General features: G+C 39.3%; 1 protein-coding gene across 1 annotated transcript in view; it reads left to right on the top strand.

Moving 5' to 3' along the window:
• Positions 1 to 22,094, top strand: part of SYT10 (synaptotagmin 10) — a 69,790-nt gene that overhangs the window by 41,722 nt on the left and 5,974 nt on the right. The window contains exons 4-5 of the mRNA XM_059680966.1: positions 18,257 to 18,377; positions 21,513 to 21,684. Of these exons, the coding sequence (XP_059536949.1) occupies positions 18,257 to 18,377; positions 21,513 to 21,684 (293 nt within the window). The remainder of the gene's footprint in view (positions 1 to 18,256; positions 18,378 to 21,512; positions 21,685 to 22,094) is intronic.

Below are 22,094 nucleotides of genomic sequence, written 5' to 3'. Positions count from 1 at the left end.
TAGAATGACAAAGGAAATAATAAAGGTGTGTCTTAATATTATGTCCAAAAAATAATTTTTACTTTAGGATTATCTTACTATATAGGACAAATATTTCAAGCCTATCACCTCTTGCACAACAGAAATACCTCCAACTTAGGAAAAAAAATCACTTAAAGAATGGTGTGTATGTGTACCTATGTCTGTAATGTGAAAGAGAAATATTTATTTACATTCAATTATATATACAAAAAATCTATGTAAAAACCCACAAGAATTTAATAATATTAATTACTTATTGGAATAATGGTAAAAATGGAATGAATATAGAAAAGGAATGCTTTTGCCAACATATTTCTTTATATACATTTTATTTTAAAACTGTGAGTATATTATTAAAATATTTTTTCAGAAAGTCAATCATTATAAAGACTAATGTATTTTTAATATTTAAACGTAGTCTCATGCACTCAAGAAGTCATTGAAATTAAAGGAAAAGCTTTTTTTAACCGTACTAATTTTATTTTGCCTATTTATTTATTTGCTCATCCATTCAATGAACATTTTTCAGCATCAACCATGTTTTAGACACTCAGGAATTCTCACAAGAAAGGAAGGTGTATATGTATAACCACATTCACCTTGTTTGCAACTATAAATGCTTGAATGTGTTACCTTCTAAGGATCTGTCAAATACTGTTTGAAAGAGTAGGCCTTGACATGACAAATACAAGAAACTTGTGTCCATTGTACCAACCATTCAGAGTACTAAATGCACTAGCTGAGCTTTGGTTTAAAGTAATGTGTTTTATTTCACACTAGAGGCCTGGTGCATGGATTCATGCACCAGTAGGTTCCCTCGGCCTGGCCTGTGGGGATCGGGCTGAAACCGGCTCTCCAACATCCCCCAAGGGGTCCCAGATTGCAAGAGGGCTGTTCTCGGGTGACGCACCCTGGAATCCGGTTCCCTCCTCTCTTCTCCCAATATTATGTCACTTTCTCTCTGTATCTGTCTTGCTTCTTTCATCTCACTTTACCCTAAGTTTGGCGGTAACTGATGACTTGTGGGCATTTAGTTACAAAATGCAATTATTTAGCAAACAGGGTTTACTTAGCATGGAATCTAGTTGGCCTAGGGCAGGACCCTGCTCAATATCAGGCTCCCGCCCAGGCCCTTCTGCCCAGGACAAGTCCTGTGGCGGGAACCTCCTTCCCACCTGAGCCGCTCCTCCGCTTCCTTCCCTCCCCGGAGGTTGCCTGCTGGTGCTACTGTCTGCCCGGTAGGAGGGAAGCCATGGCCAGTTTCCTAGCCGATAATGGTAGTGGGAAAATTCACTACCTCCACTGGAAATCAATATTAAGTGGATGGGCCAGCGCGGGCACCAGACATTGGGGCCACAGCCAGTAGGTCCTGCGCATCTCATCATTAGCTAATCGAGTTGAAAAATTTCTGTAAGGACCAGATCCATGATCTATGCAATAGGCTAGAAGCCCCAGGGGATCCAGACCTGAAGTGGGGAGCCAGTGGGCTAAAGGCCTGGTGCACAGATTTGTGCATCAGTGGGGTCCCTAGGCCTGGCCTGCAGGGATTGGGTCAAAACTGGCTCTCTGACATCCCCCAAGGGGTCCTGGATTGTGAGAGGGCGGTTCTTGAGTGACACACCCCGGAGTTGGGCTCCTTCCTCTCTGGTTCCAGGTGCATTTCCCAAGGAACCACAGCTGCCAAGTCACTGCAGCTCATAGCTCCTGCGATGAGCGTCTGCCCCCTGGTGATCAGTGTGCATCATAGCTACTGATCAGCCAGTCGGCCGGTTTCTTAGGCTTTTATATAGAGAGATTACTAACATTTCTTTAAACGTCTAAAAAATTAATTTTTCTTATTTCTGTGAATATTTTTCTTTCCCCAACCATCCTGGACCAACCTCAAGATTAGGATAATACTGTATATTTTTGCGTTTAGCTATCAGTGAACTCTCTTATAAAGTTTGTTAACTATGGAATAACATTTTAAAGGGGGAGGCAAAATCCCAACCTCATTCTAAGGAAAACAATGTGGTGGAAAGCAGGGCTGTAAGGAATCGATCTTTTTGATCAGGAACTGTTTTGCAAGATCTCCTGGGTGCAGCCGGCAGTATCGTAGCCACAGGCCTGCGGATTGTCCACATCTGTTCCCCTGAGGGCATTCCTAATGTCCTATTTCATCTCTGCTGTAAACCTGACCCTGGAATGTCACAGATATCACATCTGCTAACGGGCTGCCACCAATTATTAATGCAAATGATGCAAATAAACTCCCGGACCTTATCTGTCAGGTCTTTTAGCCATTTTGCAGGCATTAATAGGAAGAATCTATGTTGCAATACACAATTAAATTTAAATTAAGTTTAAAATAATAGAGTCTACCATAGACTATCACAAAATTATGAGAGTTTTAAAGCCTGACTCTTCTTGATGTTAATATTTGCTCAACCCAGGCCAACTGTTAAAAGAAACTTTGTTTCATTTATGTACACACCTGTGTACATTTAGAGTACAAGGCTCAGTGTCCATTCAGTCTGTTTTGACTATATTTTGCATTTCAAGTGAAAAACTAAAGATAAATTGGCTTTAAAATAGCCTACAACGATTATATTAGCCTTTCTAATATCAGTTTAAGCAGTAGATTTCTGTAATATTGATTACAGTGTTCTATTTCACCAAATGAAAAATCAGAATTAAGCATATTTAAAACTTAAATTTGTGCCCTAACCGGTTTGGCTCAGTGGATAGAGTGTCGACCTGCGGACTCAAGGGTCCCAGGTTTGATTCCAGTCAAGGGCATGTACCTTGGTTGCGGGCACATATCCAGTAGGGAGTGTGCAGGAGGCAGCTGATCGATGTTTCTCTCTCATCTATGTTTCTAACTCTCTATCCCTTTCCCTTCCTCTCTGTAAAAAATCAATAAAATATATTTTAGAAAAACACAAAACAAAACTTAAATTTGTGCCACCAAATTTAGACTTAATTCAACACTGATGCCATGCTTTTTAAATAAATACAGAATTGTTAGGTAAGCACAGTGTGATATTTTGATTCAGTGAAAGAATGTCATTCAGAACTTGGTAGTGAAAGGTAACAATATTTTAATCATGATATTTGTGGTTGATTATAAAGCAAGATGATTTTTTTCCAAATTCTTTGTATCTACATAATTTACAATCTAAATTTCATTGTTCTACCTCTATAAAGATTACAATTGCCATCTAACCCCTCCCTCCACACACTTTCTCTCTCTCTCTCTCTCTCTCTCTCTCTCTCTCTCTCTCTCTCTCTCTCTCCCATTGAAGCAGTGTAGCCTATATGGCTTTGAGCATGTTAATAAATCTCTAAGTTATAATTCTTTTATCTGTTCAATGGGAATTATGACAAGGCAAGAAGGCCAACCATAATTTGTTAAATAAACTAAACAAGATACGTCCTTAGCACAGAACCAGACATTTGTAAATTCTCACTGTATGTTAACTGCAAAGTATTAGCAGAATGATATCTCAGGATATGTTTTTAGTTGTTGATGTAGCTTACATTTTAAATAGGAAAGTAGATCTTGGTGCTAAACATGGCTGACCTGTTACTAGGGTAGGAGCTACCTTTAGGTTGTATTTGTCTACTTGGGTCAGAAAGTTTTGTGTGAGGAGTAATTTAAATCTTTTTAGTTACTGTATGCTGTGACTTTGTGAGTAGATACTGGTTTTGTTTTTTCTTTTTATGATGTATACTAGAGGCCCAGTGCACAAAAATTTGTGCATTCAGTGGGCTCCCTCAGCCAGGCCTGTGCCCTCTCGCAGTCTGGGACCCCTTGGGGGATGTCCACCTTTTGGCTTAGGCATGTTCCCCAGGGTATTGGGCCTAAGCTGGCAGTCAGACATCCCTCTGGCAGCCCAAGAGCCCTCGGGGTATGTCCACTTGCCAGCGGGGAGCTGACCTAAGCTGCAGTCAGATATCCTTAGTGCTGCTGAGGAGGCAGGAGAAGCTCCAGCCACCACCGCTGTCTGGCAGCCATCAGCCTGGCTTGTAGCTGAGCAGAGCTCCCCCTGTGGGAGCACACTGACCACCAGGGAGCAGCTCCTGCATTGAGCGTCTGCCCCCTGGTGGTCAGTGTGTGTCATAGTGACCAGTCATTCCTAGTCATTCTGCTGTTAGGGTCAATTTGCATATTACCCTTTTATTATATAGAATAGAGGCCTGGTGCATGGGTAGGGGCCAGCTGGTTTGTCCTGAAGGGTGTCCCGGATCAGAGTAGAGGTCCCGCTGGGGTGCCTGGCCAGCCTGAGTGAGGGGCTGATGACTGTTTGCAGGCTGGCCAAGCCCCCCAGCAGGAACCCTCACCCCATGGGGGTGTGGCCAGCATGGGTGAGGGGTTAAGGGCTGTTTTCAGGCTGCCCACAGCCCCTTCAGGGTGGGGGAGTCCCACTGGGGTGTCTGGCCAGCCTGGGTGAGGGGTTGATGGCCGTTTTCAGGCTGGCCAAGTCCTACGGCAACCCAAGCTCCCAGCCTCTCTTTTTTTGCTTTTTGCTTTTTTTCTGGGATTTATTTATCTTCTATAATTGAAACTTTGTAACCTTGAGCAGAGGCCATGGCCAGCTGGAAGCAGGTATCTGGGATTTATTCTCTTCTATAATTGAAACTTTGTAGCCTTGAGCGGAGCCCAGGGCCGGCCAGGGCAGGCAGGAAGCTTGGCTTCCTCCATTGCCAGGGGCAACCCAAGACTCCTGCTCACTCCAGCTCCATGGCCACCACCATCTTAGTTGGGTTAATTTGCATACTCGCTCCTGATTGGCTGATGGGTGTGGATTGTGGGCGTGGCTTGAGTGTAGCAGAGGGACAGTTAATTTGCATGTTTCTCTTTTATTATATAGACTAGGGGCCCGGTGCACGAAATTCGTGCACTGGGTGTGTGTGTGTGGGGGAGTGTCCCTCAGCCCAGCCTGCCCCCTGTCACATACTGGGAGCCCTCAGGCGTTGACCCCCATCACCCTCCAATCGCAGGATTGGCCCCTTGCCCAGGCCTGACGCCTCTGGCCTAGGCGTCCGGCCCAGGCATCGGGGAACTGCAGTGGCAGCGGGGGGTGCCGCGATCTCGCGGGCTCCGCCCCTGCCCCTGCAGGACGCCTCTGGCTGAGGCGTCTGGCCCGGGCAGCGGGAACCCGCAGCTGCAGCGGCCCTGCGATCGTGGGCTCCACTTTAGGCCCAGGCAAGGGACCCCTAGCTCCTGGGACTGCCAGCTTCGACCGTGCCCAGCTCCCATTGCTGGCTCCACCCCTACTTCTTGCTATCACTGGCCAGGGCGGCAAAGGCACCTGATTCTCCGATCATGGCTGGGGGGCAGGGCAGAGGCGGCCCCAGGGCCACCTTTGCCCTGCCCCTCAGCTCTTAGCTCCCCCCTGGGTTTCCGATCACTGTCAGTGGCAGGGGGCTTCTTCCTGCTTTCCCTTTCGCCTCCCTGCATTGTGCCTACATATGCAAATTAACCGCCATCTTGTTGGCAGTTAATTTGCATATAGCCCTGATTAGCCAATGAAAAGGGTAGCTCGTACACGAATTACCATTTTTCTCTTTTATTAGTGTTGATTACATTCTGTCACCTAGCATGCCCTTATCTCCCACTCTTTCCTTTCTACTAGGCACTTCCTCCTCTGTCTTCCTTTACCAATGTGTACATGTTCTTATGAAGTGCACCTTTTAAAACCTCAAGGGGCTAAGGATGCTGGGTATTTTCTGAGTGTTTCCCTTTAAGCTCACTCTCCACTGTTCTCTTCCCTGTTTGGTGCCGCAAGAGGCTGCCTTGTTTGGTGCCAAGATTCTCTGCCCTCCTCCTGTGAGGTCAGGCGGAGAATGACATTCGGATGTATTCTCTTCAGATCTTCCTCTGTGAGATTACCCCAGGCTGGTATGTCCTTCACCTGAGGTACTTCTTCTCAGAGTAGACTTCTCTATTGAATCCAGGTAACTGTCCCCTCCCTTGTCCTTTCAGACTTAGGGGTCCTTACAGCCTCCCCTGTCACCAGCCTCAGAACACTTGCACCAACTCTTGTCGTTTCCTACTCCCTGCTCACATCTCTGTAAGTGGCCCCTTGGTTAGGCCCTGTGGAGTTACTCTAATTTGTGCATGCCTTCTGCTTCCTCCTGGATCCCTGACTAATACCCTGAAGAAAGAAAAATATTCTTGATTACAATCAGGTTCATTTCCTTTAACCACCTGGGACTGTGGCAGGTACCTGTGATATCCTGTGTGTTCATTACCTTGGGAGGCACCAAATTAATTCCTTAAAATCTTGATATTAAGACAAGTCTTTTCTTCCACCACAGAAAGTGAAAGGGAACCCTGACCATTGCTATAACCTTCTAAATCTTTATTACACAGAAAATTTCAATGGAGCTCCTTAAACTAGAATGTCACATTTCATCAAAATTCCAAAAAGCTAGAGTTCCTGTCCCTTAAACTCTAGATTTCAATCAAGAATAATACGTTATTTATTTAGAACAATCTGGAAAAAATAATTTTACGTTAATTTTATAGGTTTCAGAACACAGACTTATCTATTCAATGTCTTACTTTAGAAATTTAAAATAAAAATTTCAGTGTTACTTCTAAAATGATATACCGACCCTGCTTTTTAAGTAGAATCTACTGAATAATTTAACCTTTTCTTAATAGTGGTGATCGTTAGCACCAATAACCATTACAATACATTTTTTAAAATATATTTTACTGATTTTTTACAGAGAGAGATAGAGAGTTAGAAACATCGATGAGAGAAACATTGATCAGCTGCCTCCTGCACACCGCCTACTGGGGATGCGCCCGCAACCATGGTACATGCCCTTGACCGGAATCGAACCTGGGACCCTTGAGTCCACAGGCCAATGCTCTATCCACTGAGCCAAACCGGTCAGGGCTACAATACATTTTATAGGCAGGCTTTTATTTCTGTTGATTGCTCTTCTATTACACTGTTTTATCTCCACTATAAAGGTACACGCTTCCTGCATTCTTTACATCTCCAATTTGTTGCTTTCAGATTGTATAATAAAACACTAAGTTGGGAGACTTGTGTATAAATAAAATAAATAAATCTTAAACAATGCCCTGAGATCTTGTTCTCAGAATAAAGTGCATGAGACTTGTAACAGGTCAGGAGTGTTTTCATATTAACTTAAACGTTCATGGGTGTGAGTTGAGTAGAATTTTTGAGAAGTCTTATGTCTAGATCATATGAGCATATTATTATAGAACTGGTAGAGTTCAAGTGTGCTCATTCCATTTTATAGTTTAAAAAAATCACTTAAATTCACTCAGGCGATTAAAAAAACTAGGCTCTACCTTTAATTAACTCTTAGTTCAGTGTTGTTTGCCTTGATTTATATCAAAGTAGTACCATGCTAAAAGAAATTGACTCTTTTTAACATGAAAGTTCAACTTTTGACTTACAGAATTGAAATATCAGAATACTTATATAGTTTAAATTAAATAAAATGTTAATGATACTTACGACAAAAAATATATATATACATGATCTTTACAACTTACAGTCTTATAAAATCCATCTTGTTAACAATTTTTATCTAAATTCATGGAGAACTAAGCAATAATTCTGAGCAGCATTCAAACAAGCGGTTGGTATCAGTGTTACTTCAGGAAATTTCTAGGCAATGTTTTTCTCTTAAATGTAATTAGTGAAAACCTTATGTTGGGGATATAATTTAACTGGATCATTTGCATCTTGCGGTGTTTTACAGCTTGGAGGTTGTAGGAGCTAAGGAGGAGCTTTTTAGCTGCAGTGTTTTAGTAATATATGGTCTGTTGCAAGTTTTAGGAGTTTAGAATATTCCTAAAGGTACTGTTGAGTTATCCTAGCTCTCTTGCATTTAACTAGTTTAGTCATTAATTATAAATATGCTATTGTATAGTGAAAAGAATATGCAGTTCAATTAAAAGTGGGAATGTTCAAAATCTTCTCCATAATAGACTGCATTAAACAGTTTCCTGTAAATCAAATAATTGATTTTCTAATTTCTAAACATTTTTCATCTGCTAGCTTTGACATCTAAGACCATGGAAACAATTTTATTTGTTTTCCTGACCAGTAACATTTGAAGCACTGTTTCCATTAGGGAGGGTGCAGAGGGAAAGAGAAAACTCCAGGAAGTGAAGTGGATGTTCTTTAACTAGAATCCTGGCTCTGCTGCCTTCTCTCTCTCTCTTTTTTACTGGGTAAGCTGCTTAGCATTTCTGAACTTGTTACTTCATCCATTAGAAAAAAGAGGTTTATAATAATATCAAACCCATAGGAATATTTTGAAAATAAAATGGGATAATAAATGTGAAATTTTTGTAAAATTTAAAGTTGCCAAGTGTCATAATCTTGCACATAAAGAAAACAACTATTTGCTACCCAATTCATAACTAACATCCCAATTACTTTCATGTCTTGAATGTCTCACCCTAATATTTAAATTTTTAAAAGTATACCCTTGTGTATTTTTTAATGAGTGAAAGATACTTACTCTGTACTCTTTAACTCAATCTTGAAATTGAATAAACTACAACAATGTTGTAAAAGATTATACCATGGCATATATTGCATGAAGTCTTTCCACAAACTAAGTAAACCAAAGATCTTACTGACCGAACATCAATTTTATTGATGTTTTCAGGGGTGCTTTTAATTTTTAAAAACTATGCAGAATCCCATACCCCATAGTAAGTGAAGGGATGCTTTACAAATGTTGTAGGCACCTATCAAATACCAGTCTACAGAAGAGCATAGAGAACAAAAGCAGAAAATTATGCCAAATAGATTGCTATCATACCAAGTAGACTGCAAATGTTTTAACTTGTGATCTGGTTGTATAGAGAGAAGCAATTGTTATATCTTGCTCATCCAGAGAAAATAATGGCTAAATCAACATTTTGTAATAGAGGCTTGCTACCTGCTCTGTCCACTTGTAGAACAAGCATTTTAAATTCATCAATTCAACCAACTTCTGTTTAGTTTTTCTATTTACCACCCACTCTCCTGCATGTTACAGGACATACAATGTCCCCATTCTCTGAGTCCTACTTTGTAAGAAAGGAGACATGTAATAACAAAGGAAATATATAATATGCCCAATGAATGCAGGTGCTTTAAGAAACATGAGGCAGGGTAGGGGATAGGACGTGGTTGTAGGGCAGGGACACTCTAGATAGGGTGGTCAGATAAGGCCTCTGATGACAGTGATAGCAGATGAGATCAGAAAGACAGCTGAGGGTCAGATTATTGAGTGGCCTTAGGCCATGGAAAGAACTTCGAAATTTATTCTGAGTGCCTCTGGAGATTATTCATGACTTTTGATCAGAAGTGAGCCGTCGTCTCATGATCAATAAATCTCTGGCTACTATGTGAAGAATAGACTTTGGGGAGCAGGAATGATGCCATGAGAACCAATTTAAGGTAGACTCGAGAATTGTGAAGCCAAGTTCATCCAGTCCAAGGTTATGTACAGCAATACTGACAGGGATTCCTTTCGTCAGGGATTTCGTAAAGACACTCAAAAGCATCAAATACTCTAAAGAGAGCTGCATACAGTTTATTACACTAGTTTCTAGGCCCCTATCTATAAATAATGATTAAGGTTTGAGAATAAGCCTCTAGCCCCGCTCACCAAGAAGCTTAAGATAGCTTTTATCCAGTATGATAAAGGGAAGAGTTCTCATCAAATTTGTGTCCTCTTCTCATGTCCTAGATTGCCCTTGTCCAGGTGTCTGTATTGGGCTTTGCTTCAGGCCCCTCTTCGCTTCAGGCTCTTTATTACAGAGTTAGGAGACTTGATTTGCTAAATCCAGGAAAGGCTGTTTTAAGGCCTCCGCTCTATCTCTACAACCTGAGCACTTCGTGGCTGGTGGTAGCTAAGTCTACAGCTGTGTAGGATAGAATAAGGGCTAACCCGTTTTGGCAGGCAGAGATATTTCCCACTTGCATTGGAGCTGAAAATGGTTCTCCCACTGAGCAGCCACATGGCAGGATTCAATAGCATCCCTGGCAACAATTGCTCTGAGTTGCGACTGTTAATCACTTAATGCTCGTTGGGGGTTGTAATTACCCCGTCTCTAACACTGCCATGTTCTCTGCCCTTTTCTGCCCTGAGTTCAGAAAATTTCACCTGGATTGTGTACCATGGCCAAGCACAGTTCCTAATAGTCTGTGCTTAATCCAAAGTGCATCTCTTCCTTCTTGCAGAAGCACAAGCAGGTCCTACTGAGGGGACCTGGGAGCATTTCCTGTGTCTTCACGTGGAGAAGGCAGGAAAGACTCCGTGATGGAAAATGTGATCGAAAACTCCAGGAATCTAACTAGGTTTTATGAGAGGACCCTCCTTTGCCTCTTCCTGCCCCCACCCTCATTGAACACGATGAAATCTAATTTAATCAGAATCACCGGGAGAAGAAAGGGCAGGGAGGATGTGCTGTGTGAAAATTGTAGTTCTTTGGAAGAAAAGGAGGGAAGCGGGCTAGAAAGCGAGGAAGGGTTATAGTGTTAATTACATTTCCTAATTGTATATCAAGGTAGGAAGCATATCAAACAGCGTCCTCCTTCTCCTGTGCCTCTCAGAGTCACTCAACAGCTTCTGCTGGCAGTTTGGAGGAGGTGGCCAGATGTTCAAAGACAAAAAAAACAATTTATACGCCTCAGGGATACATTTGGCTCCGAATGCCAACGTGCGATGGAATTATAGCACACAGCATCCCAAATCACACTAGACCAGAGGGACCTGTAGAGAAATAAAGTTCAGTAAAACTAATCGATAAGTATCCTCTAACTTTAGCTCCCCAAACCATAAATATATCTTTAAATGGCTCAGAACTGTTATGACTATTAGTTTATTGTACTCTCAGGGCCACAATATATGGGCATGCCCTTGCACAGTTCTCAGGGGTCCCACTCACAAAGCCCACAACACCCACAGTGTTGCAATTTGCTCACTTGTCCCCTGCTTACTGAGTAGCTTTCACTCTTTGAGCAGCCATCCCTGCTGCCATTGGCGTCATGATCAGGGCTGATGCTTTTTCCATTTATTCATTCACTTCTTCACTCAATAAACTTTGTATTAAGCATCAACCTTATGCCAGTCACTGACCCCAGAAGAATTGTTCTAAACAAGAAAAAAAAATGATGGTAATGTTTGAATATCTACTATGTGTCAGGCAGCAAATGAAACCCATGACATACATTATGTTTTTATATTAGCCCTTTTAAATCTAAATGCAACCTACCCAGGAAGTTGTTATTGGCTATGGAAATGGATCTCATCCTGACTGCAGAGAAAATCATGGTTGACCTGAATAAGTATTCTGAAGGGTCCTGAGAATACGGTCAGTGTGTTGCCATTTAAATTATACTCTGCCATTGCCAGAGCCTGTGGTCTCTGTTTGCCTTCTGGTCCTTGTGGGACATTCCAACCCTCAAAGCCTCTTTATATTCATCTCCCTCTGTTTTTAATTCCCTTTACCTTTACTCATTCTTAAAGGTTCAGATTAAATGTCACGCACTTAATTACTCTGAAGTCCTCCGAGATCCTCATGGGAAGAATCGGGTACTTTTTATCTCTGTTCCTATAATTAAAACCCAAGAATTTCTCTAAAAATCCCTTGCAACACTGGATCCAAAAAAAAAAAAATCAACAACAAAAAAAGAGGATGTACTGTAAAATTATGCAGACTTATGTGTTTCTGCTAGCTTGTTTCCTGATTAATGGCATGATATCCTGAGAGGTTACGTGACTTTATTTAAAAATCACATATAAACCCTATAAGGAGAAAAAAATTCTCTTGGTCATCAGTGTCCCCCCAATAACTAGAACATTGCCTGGCATTCTGGATGCTCTCAATAAACAAGAGTATACTAATGAATGAAAAAAATGTTTAGAGATTGACATGGCATTTGATATCACTAGAGTGCAGAGTTTTGGAGTTGCAGAAACTTCACGAGAAATTTCTACGATGAATGTAGAAAAACACGTAGGGACCAGATTCTTAGGAACCACATTTGTAATGTGGAGGAGGGTGGACTCTATATTTTAGCCCCTGTATGCCCAACACATTTCAGAGAGTAAAAAACAACCCCCTTGAGATTTTTAGCATAGCCAGGAGACTATATAAATGACAGTGCACGTTCATTATCCTGTAAGGTCTTTCCTCATGATCACCAACCATATCAACCCGGATGCACTCTGCCTTAAGGATTGCATCCTCCTCATCTAGTGTGTCATCTGGAAATCAGCATGATAGCCATTTTGTATGACCATCTGTTCTTGAACTTGAAATCAAGTTATTAGCACCAGTTGATCCTTTGTGGTCTTTCTTATGAGGCTCCACCAGTTCTATAGCAAACAGGGCTTAAAAATGCCTGTCTGTACATTCTTGAACATGCCTGAGCTATACGTGCTAAGTAATCTTCATGTTGCCAGTGCTTAAAATGACAAACTTTTAGAACGGAAGATAAATTAGTTCATTTCTTTGAGCACCCTCACGTTACACCAAAAAAAACCCCAAAAACTGAGATCAAGTGAGGTTAAGTGTATTGCTCAAGGTTAAATGCCATAATGTTTTTTAGGCAAATGGGAGGTGTGCATCAGAGAGAAATAAAAATATCAGGGTATTTTGAATCCAGTAGACCTTTCTGAGTCTGCATTTCACTCTAGCTTCATTTTACGAGCAGGTGGATGAAGGACTAAAGTAATTTGATGAAGATCTCATTTGCTCTAATAACACATTGTTTAACGTTGTGTGGAAAACCATCCGTTCTCTTGCCAACCAGGAAATGTACAAGGCAGGCTGCATTTAGGGTGCTAAGTGGATGTGATGGCTGTTGTCACCTTGGCAACCAACTGCTTGTTTAAAGGGGTTTTTTTCCCAATAAGTTTTAATGATTTTTACTTTCTAATATATCACTGAATTCAAACCTTTCTTCAGCCAGCATCTTCCCACACCTGTTTACTTCAATGCCCTCTCTCTTCTATCTTTCTCCATCCTAACCTAGCTTCCTCAAAATAAAGAAACATTTTTCAAATTTTGTTACCATTCTTACTAACTGTAGTTCTCACATACAACATGATTCCTCGCCTTCCCTCTCAATCCCATCTGTTTAATTTTTCGAACCCCAGTGTAATGATTATTCTCCTCCTGGACTACTTCTCTTGGCTATCACACCCTCAAGTATGGAGCTCGCAGTGCCTTCTCTAGGTCTCTTACACTCAATTGCTGTAGTTCGATCTTGCTGTTAGTTCTGTGAGTCCTAAAATAGGATGTGCAATGCAACCATTTGTATATCAATTTATTTTTCCAATGGTTTTTATTTTGGTGAGACAGTGCATGGAACAAAACAACTTTATCACTGCGACTTCGTTTGTGAGGTTGACGATAGCCCTTCACCCAGCTGTCTGTGGAGCCAGGGTGAAGAAATCAAATGTCCAGGCCCTGACCCAGCCGGAAGACTGTCTCTATGAATGTCCAACCGAATACGTTAGCGTGTCTGAAATGAAAGAAACTTCTTAGAATGCTATGCCCTAGACTTTATAGCCAGCTTTCAAATGATTATTTGCCCAAAGGTACCAGTGTTTTAAAATTTACTATGTAAAGTTCATATTTATATAGAATTGCAGTAAGTAAAATTACCCATGAATAAAAATTTCAGAAACTCAAAGCTTTTCATGATAAGCCAAAATTACCACTTCAAACATTTTAAGGATTTTGGATAAAAATAACTGTAAAAAATAGTGTACATGCCTCTACCTTCTTCAATAGAACATTTAGGATATTTTCCCTTAGCTTGATGACTCAGAGTCATCATTTTGAATATTAATTTCTTTTCAAGTCTGCAACAAACTCTTGTTTTTAAGTTGCTGAGGCATTAGTGTTAGTTCCCCATGATACAAAATGACCTAGATTGCTATCCTTTTCAGAATATTGGCTTCTCTTTTATATGTATGGCTTCTTTGCAGCTATCATTTATTTCTATCTTCACTAGACCTAATGCTATATGTTTCCCCACTTCCACATTTTGCATGAGTTTTGACCTGGTATATATTGGTATACTAAGTAAACATTCTAGTTAGAATTTTGTCTAAAATAATAGCAAATGGGTGTTGAATAAGAAATGATATAATCTCGTTAAATAAGAGGCTTATTTACTGCATAACTTTTTATATTTTTGCTGGTTCTTCAAACACCTTTCAACTTATTTCCTGGTTCTTTGCTAGCCGTCAGAGGGTTCAGATTGTTGAGACTGAGTGTGGCCTTATAAACCGTAGTGGTCTGGAGCAGAGGGGGAAGAGGCAGCAATTAGAATTTGGAGTTGGGCCATCAACCAGGACAGACTCGGTGGTGGGCAGTGGGAATCAGTGCACACCAGCTCAGAGCACTGTGGCCAAAATCCAGAATTCTGCTGCTCCATCTGCTGGAGGACCTTTTTTAAGGTCCCATAGCCATTTTTCTTAATTAAGTTCATTTTTCATGATTATCTCTTTGATCGCTTCCAGATTTTAAAAGTTGAAGAATAATGGCATTTACCTTAGAGAGCATTCTGCCCTTTTCAGTATGTAGGCAGTTCTAGTTCTTCTACAGCTATATTTCCTGACGGGAACATTTAGTCTACTGAAGAATGAAACTTTTGTGCAATTTTTATGGATGCATATTATAAATTAATTTTTACCACCCAGTTCATTCCAGTTTTTTAAAAAAACAAACAACTCCTGACTACATGTAGTTTAAATATTTAAGTAGGTTTCTTATTACTGTACTAGGCATAAAGCCAGCTAGCTTGTTATTTGGAGCTACTCAGAGATCATGCTTTTTGTTTTCCATATATTTGGGCTAGTACTTTGGTCATCTCCTCACTTTAGACTCTGTGTTTACTAATACCTGTTAATAATGGTCAAAATTATGTTGCATATGGATCCATAGAAAGGGTCTTTGAGAGATAGGACCAAACATGATGAACTTTGTTTCAGCTAGTAAGCATGTGATATGCCCAGCGAAGTACAAAATTACTCCCTCTGATTATTTAATGTGTAAAAGTAAATCCAGGTCAGTGAGACACATGAAAATGTTTTATTTACGAATCCCTTTAGATGCCTCCTCACACTTTTTTCGAGCTTGCACCTGGTGCACATCCCATTGGATTCCAAGCATTTCATGTCTGAGATCATGTCTCCTATTTCATTCCTTGCTCCTCCATCACCACCTCTCACCCCCATGTTTCTTGGTGGAACTTGATACCTTGCTTTACCTTCATAATTTTTACCATCTGACAACGCAATATGCTGACTCTGATTGATAGTTTCTGGGAGGAGGAATACCCAGTGCAGGAGGGGGATGGCTGCCGACAGGAAGCTTCAGCCCCTTGACTAAGCCTAAAGGAACATTTGGAAAAAGAGATAGAAAGTGAAACAAGGAGAGAATCATCAGATAAAGGTAGAATTCAGAATTATTTTATTTGCCCTTTGCAGACTACTCTTCCTTTTCAACTGAGATCTTCAAGGGCAGAATCCTGCCATGTCTATCTTGGTGTTTAGCACCTACCATGAGCCCAGTACTTGCTTGGTGGTGAAAAGAATGAATTCTTGGCAGGCCTCCTCTATTAGGTCTTGCTCACTACTTTGGGTCTGCAACAATCCAATAGCACAGAGGAGACCCAGTTGGATATAACTTTTTAATAAAATACTTATTTTTAATAATTTTCTTGAAAAATAATAATTGCTTCACCTTATTAATTTTTATTTATTTATCCAGTACTTATGTGTAAGACACTGCTCCATGTGATAGCAATACAGCAATGAATGGCATCTTTTACCATATGCCAGATACTGTTAAATAACGGGGTTTGTTTAGAGCAGCGGTTCTCAATCTGTGGGTCGCAACCCCTTTGGGGGTCGAACGACCCTTTCACAGGGGTCACCTAAGACCATCGGAAAACACATATATAATTACATATTGTTTTTGTGATTAATCACTATGTTTTAATTGTGTTCAATTTGTAACAATGAAATTAGGGGTCACCACAACATCAGGAACTATATTAAAGGGTCGTGGCATTAGGAAGGTTGAGAACCACTGGTTTAGAGCATGTTGATTAAAAACCCTATGGCATGGTCATTTTCCTCAGTTTAAAAATTAAGTTTCAGAGAGTCAAAGCCTAATTAACTTTTGTAGGATCTCACAGGTGAGGAGCAGAAAACGGGAGTCAAAACCAAGTTTAACTGACTCAAAGTTTATTCTGTTAATTATTTGGTTTTACCACTTCTAGACCATGAATAAAGAAATGGGAATACCTAAATCAGAACCTGATCTGTAAGAATATGTCTAATAAATGATAATAGCTTCTTCTGAACAATTTTTGGGAGCCTACTTCTTTGACCTAAATGCATAGCAACCTATTTCCCCCCAAATTAAATCCACCACAAATTGTCTTAACTAGGAATGATGTGATTAAATCCTGTAAATGACTTTTTGAGGAGCATCCTAAATGTGCATTGTTCACACTCATTTTCATTTGCCCACAATCTATGTGCCAATGACAGCAAATATATCTGTATCAGGGCACTGTGGACAGTTTATGAATGAAACAAAGTAGGTCATTTTTTATCCAGGTTACTTAATAATCTTTTCTTTTTTTCTTTTTTTTTGACATCTTTTTTTTTATTATTATTAGTTAAGGTATTACAAATGTGTCCTCATCCCCCCCATTAACCCCCTACTTAATAATCTTTTCATTGCTTCAAAAAAAATGCACTGAGAGCTAGCTATGCACCAGCCACTTCAGTGGGATGCAAAAATAAGACAGACAAGAACCCTGCTCTTTTATATGGGAACCAGGGAAACAAAAGTGAAATTCAAGGATGATTTCTGATGATGATAACTGTTATGGGGAAAAAATGTGAGGGATCTGTGAGTAGGGTGAGCGTAGGATAGGAAGGGGGAAGGCCTCATGGGAGAGATGCTATTTGAGCTGAGTCCTACATGGTGAAAAAGAGTCAGCCATGTGAAGATTTACAAAATAGAAAATTCAAGACCAAAAGCAAGAACAAAATTCATTTGAACAACAGAAAAAAGGCAAAAAGCCTTTTGTATCTGCATCAGAGTGAGCTGAGGGGAGAGGCAAGAGATAGAGTTAGAGAGATAGGCACGGTCCAAATCACACGGGGCCCTACATGTACAACCTTGTAATGCATTGTCCAAACAAAGACATATATAAGAATTAAAGGGGATGTTCTTAATAATTACACCAGACAATAGGTAGGAAGCCAGAATTTCCCAGGTACACCAGGATTTATAGTTACCCCACTTCTATGCCAGGGTAAATAATTTTAGTTTTATTACAGTATAGTCATGAGCCTTTAGATGGTATTAAGTACGAAAGTGAAATAATTTGATTTGTATTAATAAATAACCTCATTGACCACTGTATGAAGGTTAATTCCTGAAATGGGAGATCAGTTTTAGAGACTAATGAAATAATCCTGGTAAGAGGTGCTAATGGCTTGAATGGTAGTAATATAGTTGAAAAGAAACTCAGTAATTTGGGATACATTTTGTAGATAATGTAGATAAGACATCGGTTGGATGTAGGCATGAGGGGAAGATAAGAATAAAAGTGACTGCTAGGTTTTTGGCTCCAGCTTCTGGATGAATTATGCTACTATTTGCTGATTATGGAAAGACTGACAGAGGCATTGGTTTCAGAAGATGATAGGGAATGAGTGGAATCAACAGTCTGGTTTTGACTCTATTAAGTTTGAGATTCCTGTTAAAAATACAAGTGGAGCCTGGCTGGCATGCCTCAGTGGTTGAGCTTCAACCTATGAACCAGGAGTTCATTGTTCAGTTCCTGGTGGGGGCACATTCCCAGTTGCAGGCTAGATCCCCAATAGGGGGCATGTAGGAGCAGCCAATCAGGGATTCTCTCTCACCATTGATGTTTCTATCTCTCCCTTCTCTTCCTCTCTGAAACCAATAAAAATATATTTTTTAAAAAAGAAATACAAGTAGAGATGTTAAGTAAGTATCTGAGATAGGATATATTCTCTTTTCTTTCTCCACATGGAACAGCTTTCTCACAATGTTATTTATATCCTCAATAAAACAATTTAAACTGACATTCAAATATTCTATTAAAGTGATTTTTTACTTAACCCCTTCAGTTACATTTTGTATTCACTCTCTGGTGTTTGAAATTGCTAACATTACCAATTGCCTTTCTAGGAAAGCGTAGACCTGGGTGAAATCATGTTTTCCCTTTGTTATTTGCCAACTGCTGGACGTATGACATTGACAGTCATCAAGTGCAGAAATCTGAAGGCTATGGATATTACTGGCGCATCAGGTAAGCACACAAGTGGTTAGTGAGCCAAGGATACATTCCCAAATAAAATAGTACATGTACCTACCGAAAAGTATGTGTAGTGGTGGAATTAATGAGTTCATTTGTCTGTATTGGGGTACTATAAAAGTGGAAAAAGAGATTACCAACTAAAGTGCTCCAAATCACCTCTTTTATTTGCATTATCATCACAAAATTTTTAAAAGGTATTACCAAATAGATTGACTTTGAACTTGGGTTTTTATTTTTATTTCTTCCTCTACTGATTAACTCTTTCTGAAAAGTATGTGATTTACCACCCACTTCCCTACTTTCAGCTAATCACTTGCTTATAAAAGAAGATTCTTGGACTTGAAGGCATGCACTTCGAACTTGCATTAGTCTATGACTGGGGGCCACTTGAAAACATATTTAGGCTGAATTTATTTCCCAACCTGATCTGCAGAGGAATAACCAGGTTTCAAGACCACCATTTGCATTTGCATTCTTACTACCTAACTAAAAATTTGCCAATAATTGGAAGTATGTTATAAGGGATGGAAAGAAATAATAAAATAAATAAATGCTTCTTGAAGTTTCTTAAAAACATTCTTGAAGGAAATTTTTGTGTGGGCTAACTTTTATCCCTTCACTTATATCACTGCAGTTCTGGAGGATTATTTATAGCTAAATATGTGACCTTTGGCATACTCTGGGGGAGGAAAAATGAGAGCAGAGTAGGGAGGTCAATAACCACTTGTTGAAATGAACAGAAATAACAAATAGTAATGGAGATACAGTAAAGTATGACATGGGGATGGGCAATTTATAATGTTGTGGTTCTTAAGAACAAAAATGCCCCCTAAATTTGCATTACAAAAAGCCTGAGGGAACTCTAAATTCTAGTGTGGAAAGAGGGACAGGATTTAGTATATAAATTAAAAGAATGAGATGCAAATGTAAGTATGGATATCATGCTCCCTTCTATGTAAGAATGGGAATTTTTAGGATATATGTTCATGTTGCTAAATTTGCATAAATAAGTACTGGAGGGGTACACAAAAAAAAATTGGGGTTGGAGTTGAGAGGTATGGAGACAGATGGGAGGGAGACTTCTTATTGCACATCCTTTTCTAGCAACTTGAATTTTGAACTATGTCATGATTTACTATTTATTTATTTATTTATTTATTTATTTATTTATTTATTGTATTTGTTGCCATTTTATTGTTCATGTTTATTTTATTTTTTCTAATCTTTACTGTTGAAAGTACTACATATGTCCCTTTTTTCTCCCATTGACCCCCTACAGCCCCCTCCCGCTCCCCACCCCAGGCCCTCACCAGCCCACTGTCTGAGTTCAGGGGCCTATGCATTTTTTTTTAAATTTGCAATACATAGTGGATATATAAATGTAGAAAGAAAGTAAGTAAATTCCACATTTATTTTTAAATAACCCAAGAAAAATTATTGGGTCAACAAATGTTGAAGAACTTCAGTAAAACAGTGTACTCACAAATTATTGTTTATTCTATTCTTTCTACCATGAATCAAAAGAGATCAAATTTTGAGACAAGCAAACAGCATCAAAGTTGTAATTAAGTACAAGATTACTTTTTATTTATATGAGGCTTTTTATGAGATGAGTGCGTGCTTTGAGAACACCACCTCATTAATTCTCACAAAAGGCTTGTGCATCAACTCAGGAGCCAGTAAATTATCCTTGTCATGAGTAGAGTAGAGAAATGTCATCAGAGACATGATGAGGGCATGGAAGGATAAATCAGGGCTTGTTCCCATTGTTAATGAAATGCCTAGGCCTATGGGCTCATACACAAAAATAGATCACAAAAAATGAGCTTCTTTCTTAGAACGTATTTCCAGTTATTGAAAAATCTAAATATATACACATATATTATTATTTTTTGCAAAATAAATAAAAATAAATGGAAAACAGCCATTGAACATTGTCCTTTCACCTTGTTTTCTTCTCCATACCTCAATTCTAGCCTCAAAATATGTTTTTAACCCTTGGAGGATATGCTTATAAAATACATAGGTACATTTTTCTAGAGCTCAAAAAACATTAATTTGCTCAACTAAATTAATATTGCCATCATTTTGACCTATTCTAAGGAAATAAGATGTATTATTACATTGGTGGAAAGAGAAAAGGTGGTGGTGCTATAGTTGGAGGATGACCAGAAAATAAAAACATAAAGATAGAGCTTAGAAATGTATTATTTTAACCATCTACCATGCCAACACCCCTTCCCAAAGCCATGCCTCCTTTCTATAAAAAAGTAAAGGCTTTTAAAGAAACTTTTGTGTAATACTACATAACTTTCTATAGTACTGTAGCAGTTGTTCTACAGAAGGTGTCAGGAGTAAGACAGTAGAGACAATCAGCTGGGCAAAACTTGTTAAGATCCCTTGGCCCATAAAAATATAACCCAACTATATTTTTCTCTTTCCAGTTGGCATCATATAAACAATGTCATAACAGAAACCTTCCTTGTGGCCATCTTTAAGGCACATATTGCCCTCTTTTTGTATACTCTTGAGCACCTAATAATTATGTGTAGTAATCATTTCTTCAATCTGAGCTCTTTATTAAGCACTAATGCTATGATTAAAATGAGACCTCTGATTGTAGTATCTTTTCCAACGATTGAAGAAAATGCCAGCTATTGTAGTTGTTGCTTTCTAATTTCAACTTGTGATTATATAGACTGGTCTAGATAGTGTTGCTCTTTCATACGTTTTAGTATTCTTATTATAAATTATTTTGAAAGAAATTAACTTTAATATAATTAATCTTACTTGTTAGGATTCCATTCCTTAGAAATCACTTCTAACAAGCTGTGTCCTTAAATAGCTGTGACATTATAGCTCTGGATTGGCTCTTGAGAAATGAGTGAGTTTTCTGTTACGGTACGAATAGTGAGATCAAGTTAATTATTTTCAAGTTCGTTCAAGATAAATGCTTTTATTTAAAGTAAGAAGTCCTAGAGAGTCTACTGCCCCCAAGTAAATCATTTGAATTTAAAACTGGTAATACTAACTAGCTTAAATGCCACTTTTCTTTGTAACAACTAACAGCAATTTTATTTCTACTTCGTACCATTACTTTTAACAAAATGACCTTCCCACTCCTAGATCCTTATGTCAAAGTGTCTCTGATGTGTGAGGGTCGAAGATTAAAAAAGAGGAAAACAACTACAAAGAAAAACACTCTAAACCCTGTGTACAATGAGGCCATTATTTTTGACATCCCTCCGGAGAATGTGGAGCAGGTCAGCCTCTCCATCGCGGTCATGGATTATGACAGGTACGTGTATCCGTGTCCTCACTGATGAACAGTCATGTTTAGTTATATGCAAACCATAGTCCACTATAGCGGTTTTAATGTCAATTGGAAGAAGAAAAAGTTATTCCTTCAAAACTCATTTATTCCATGTTATAATATTTCTTTTTTTTCTTCTTCTTCTCCAAAAGAAGTCACTGTTAAGTTGAAGAATGGGACACCTGGGGCTGGTGAAAGAATGGGTACAGACAGACGCAGTATGGAGCACATTATAGAAAGCACTGTGTGAAGCCTTTTGACAGTGACAACAGAAATTAAAATCAACGGAGTTTGTTTTCCCAACTGGGCTGGAATATGAATATTATGATTCTTATCAGTGCTCTATCATTAACTGGCTGTGTGAAAGGGAAAGTTATGCAATCTCTTGGGGATTT

The sequence above is a fragment of the Myotis daubentonii genome, chromosome 2 (assembly GCF_963259705.1).
Source record: "Myotis daubentonii chromosome 2, mMyoDau2.1, whole genome shotgun sequence".
Lineage (NCBI taxonomy): Eukaryota > Metazoa > Chordata > Mammalia > Chiroptera > Vespertilionidae > Myotis > Myotis daubentonii.
The sequence above is the reverse complement of the archived record's forward strand: the minus strand, read 5'-3'. Positions and strand labels throughout refer to the sequence as shown.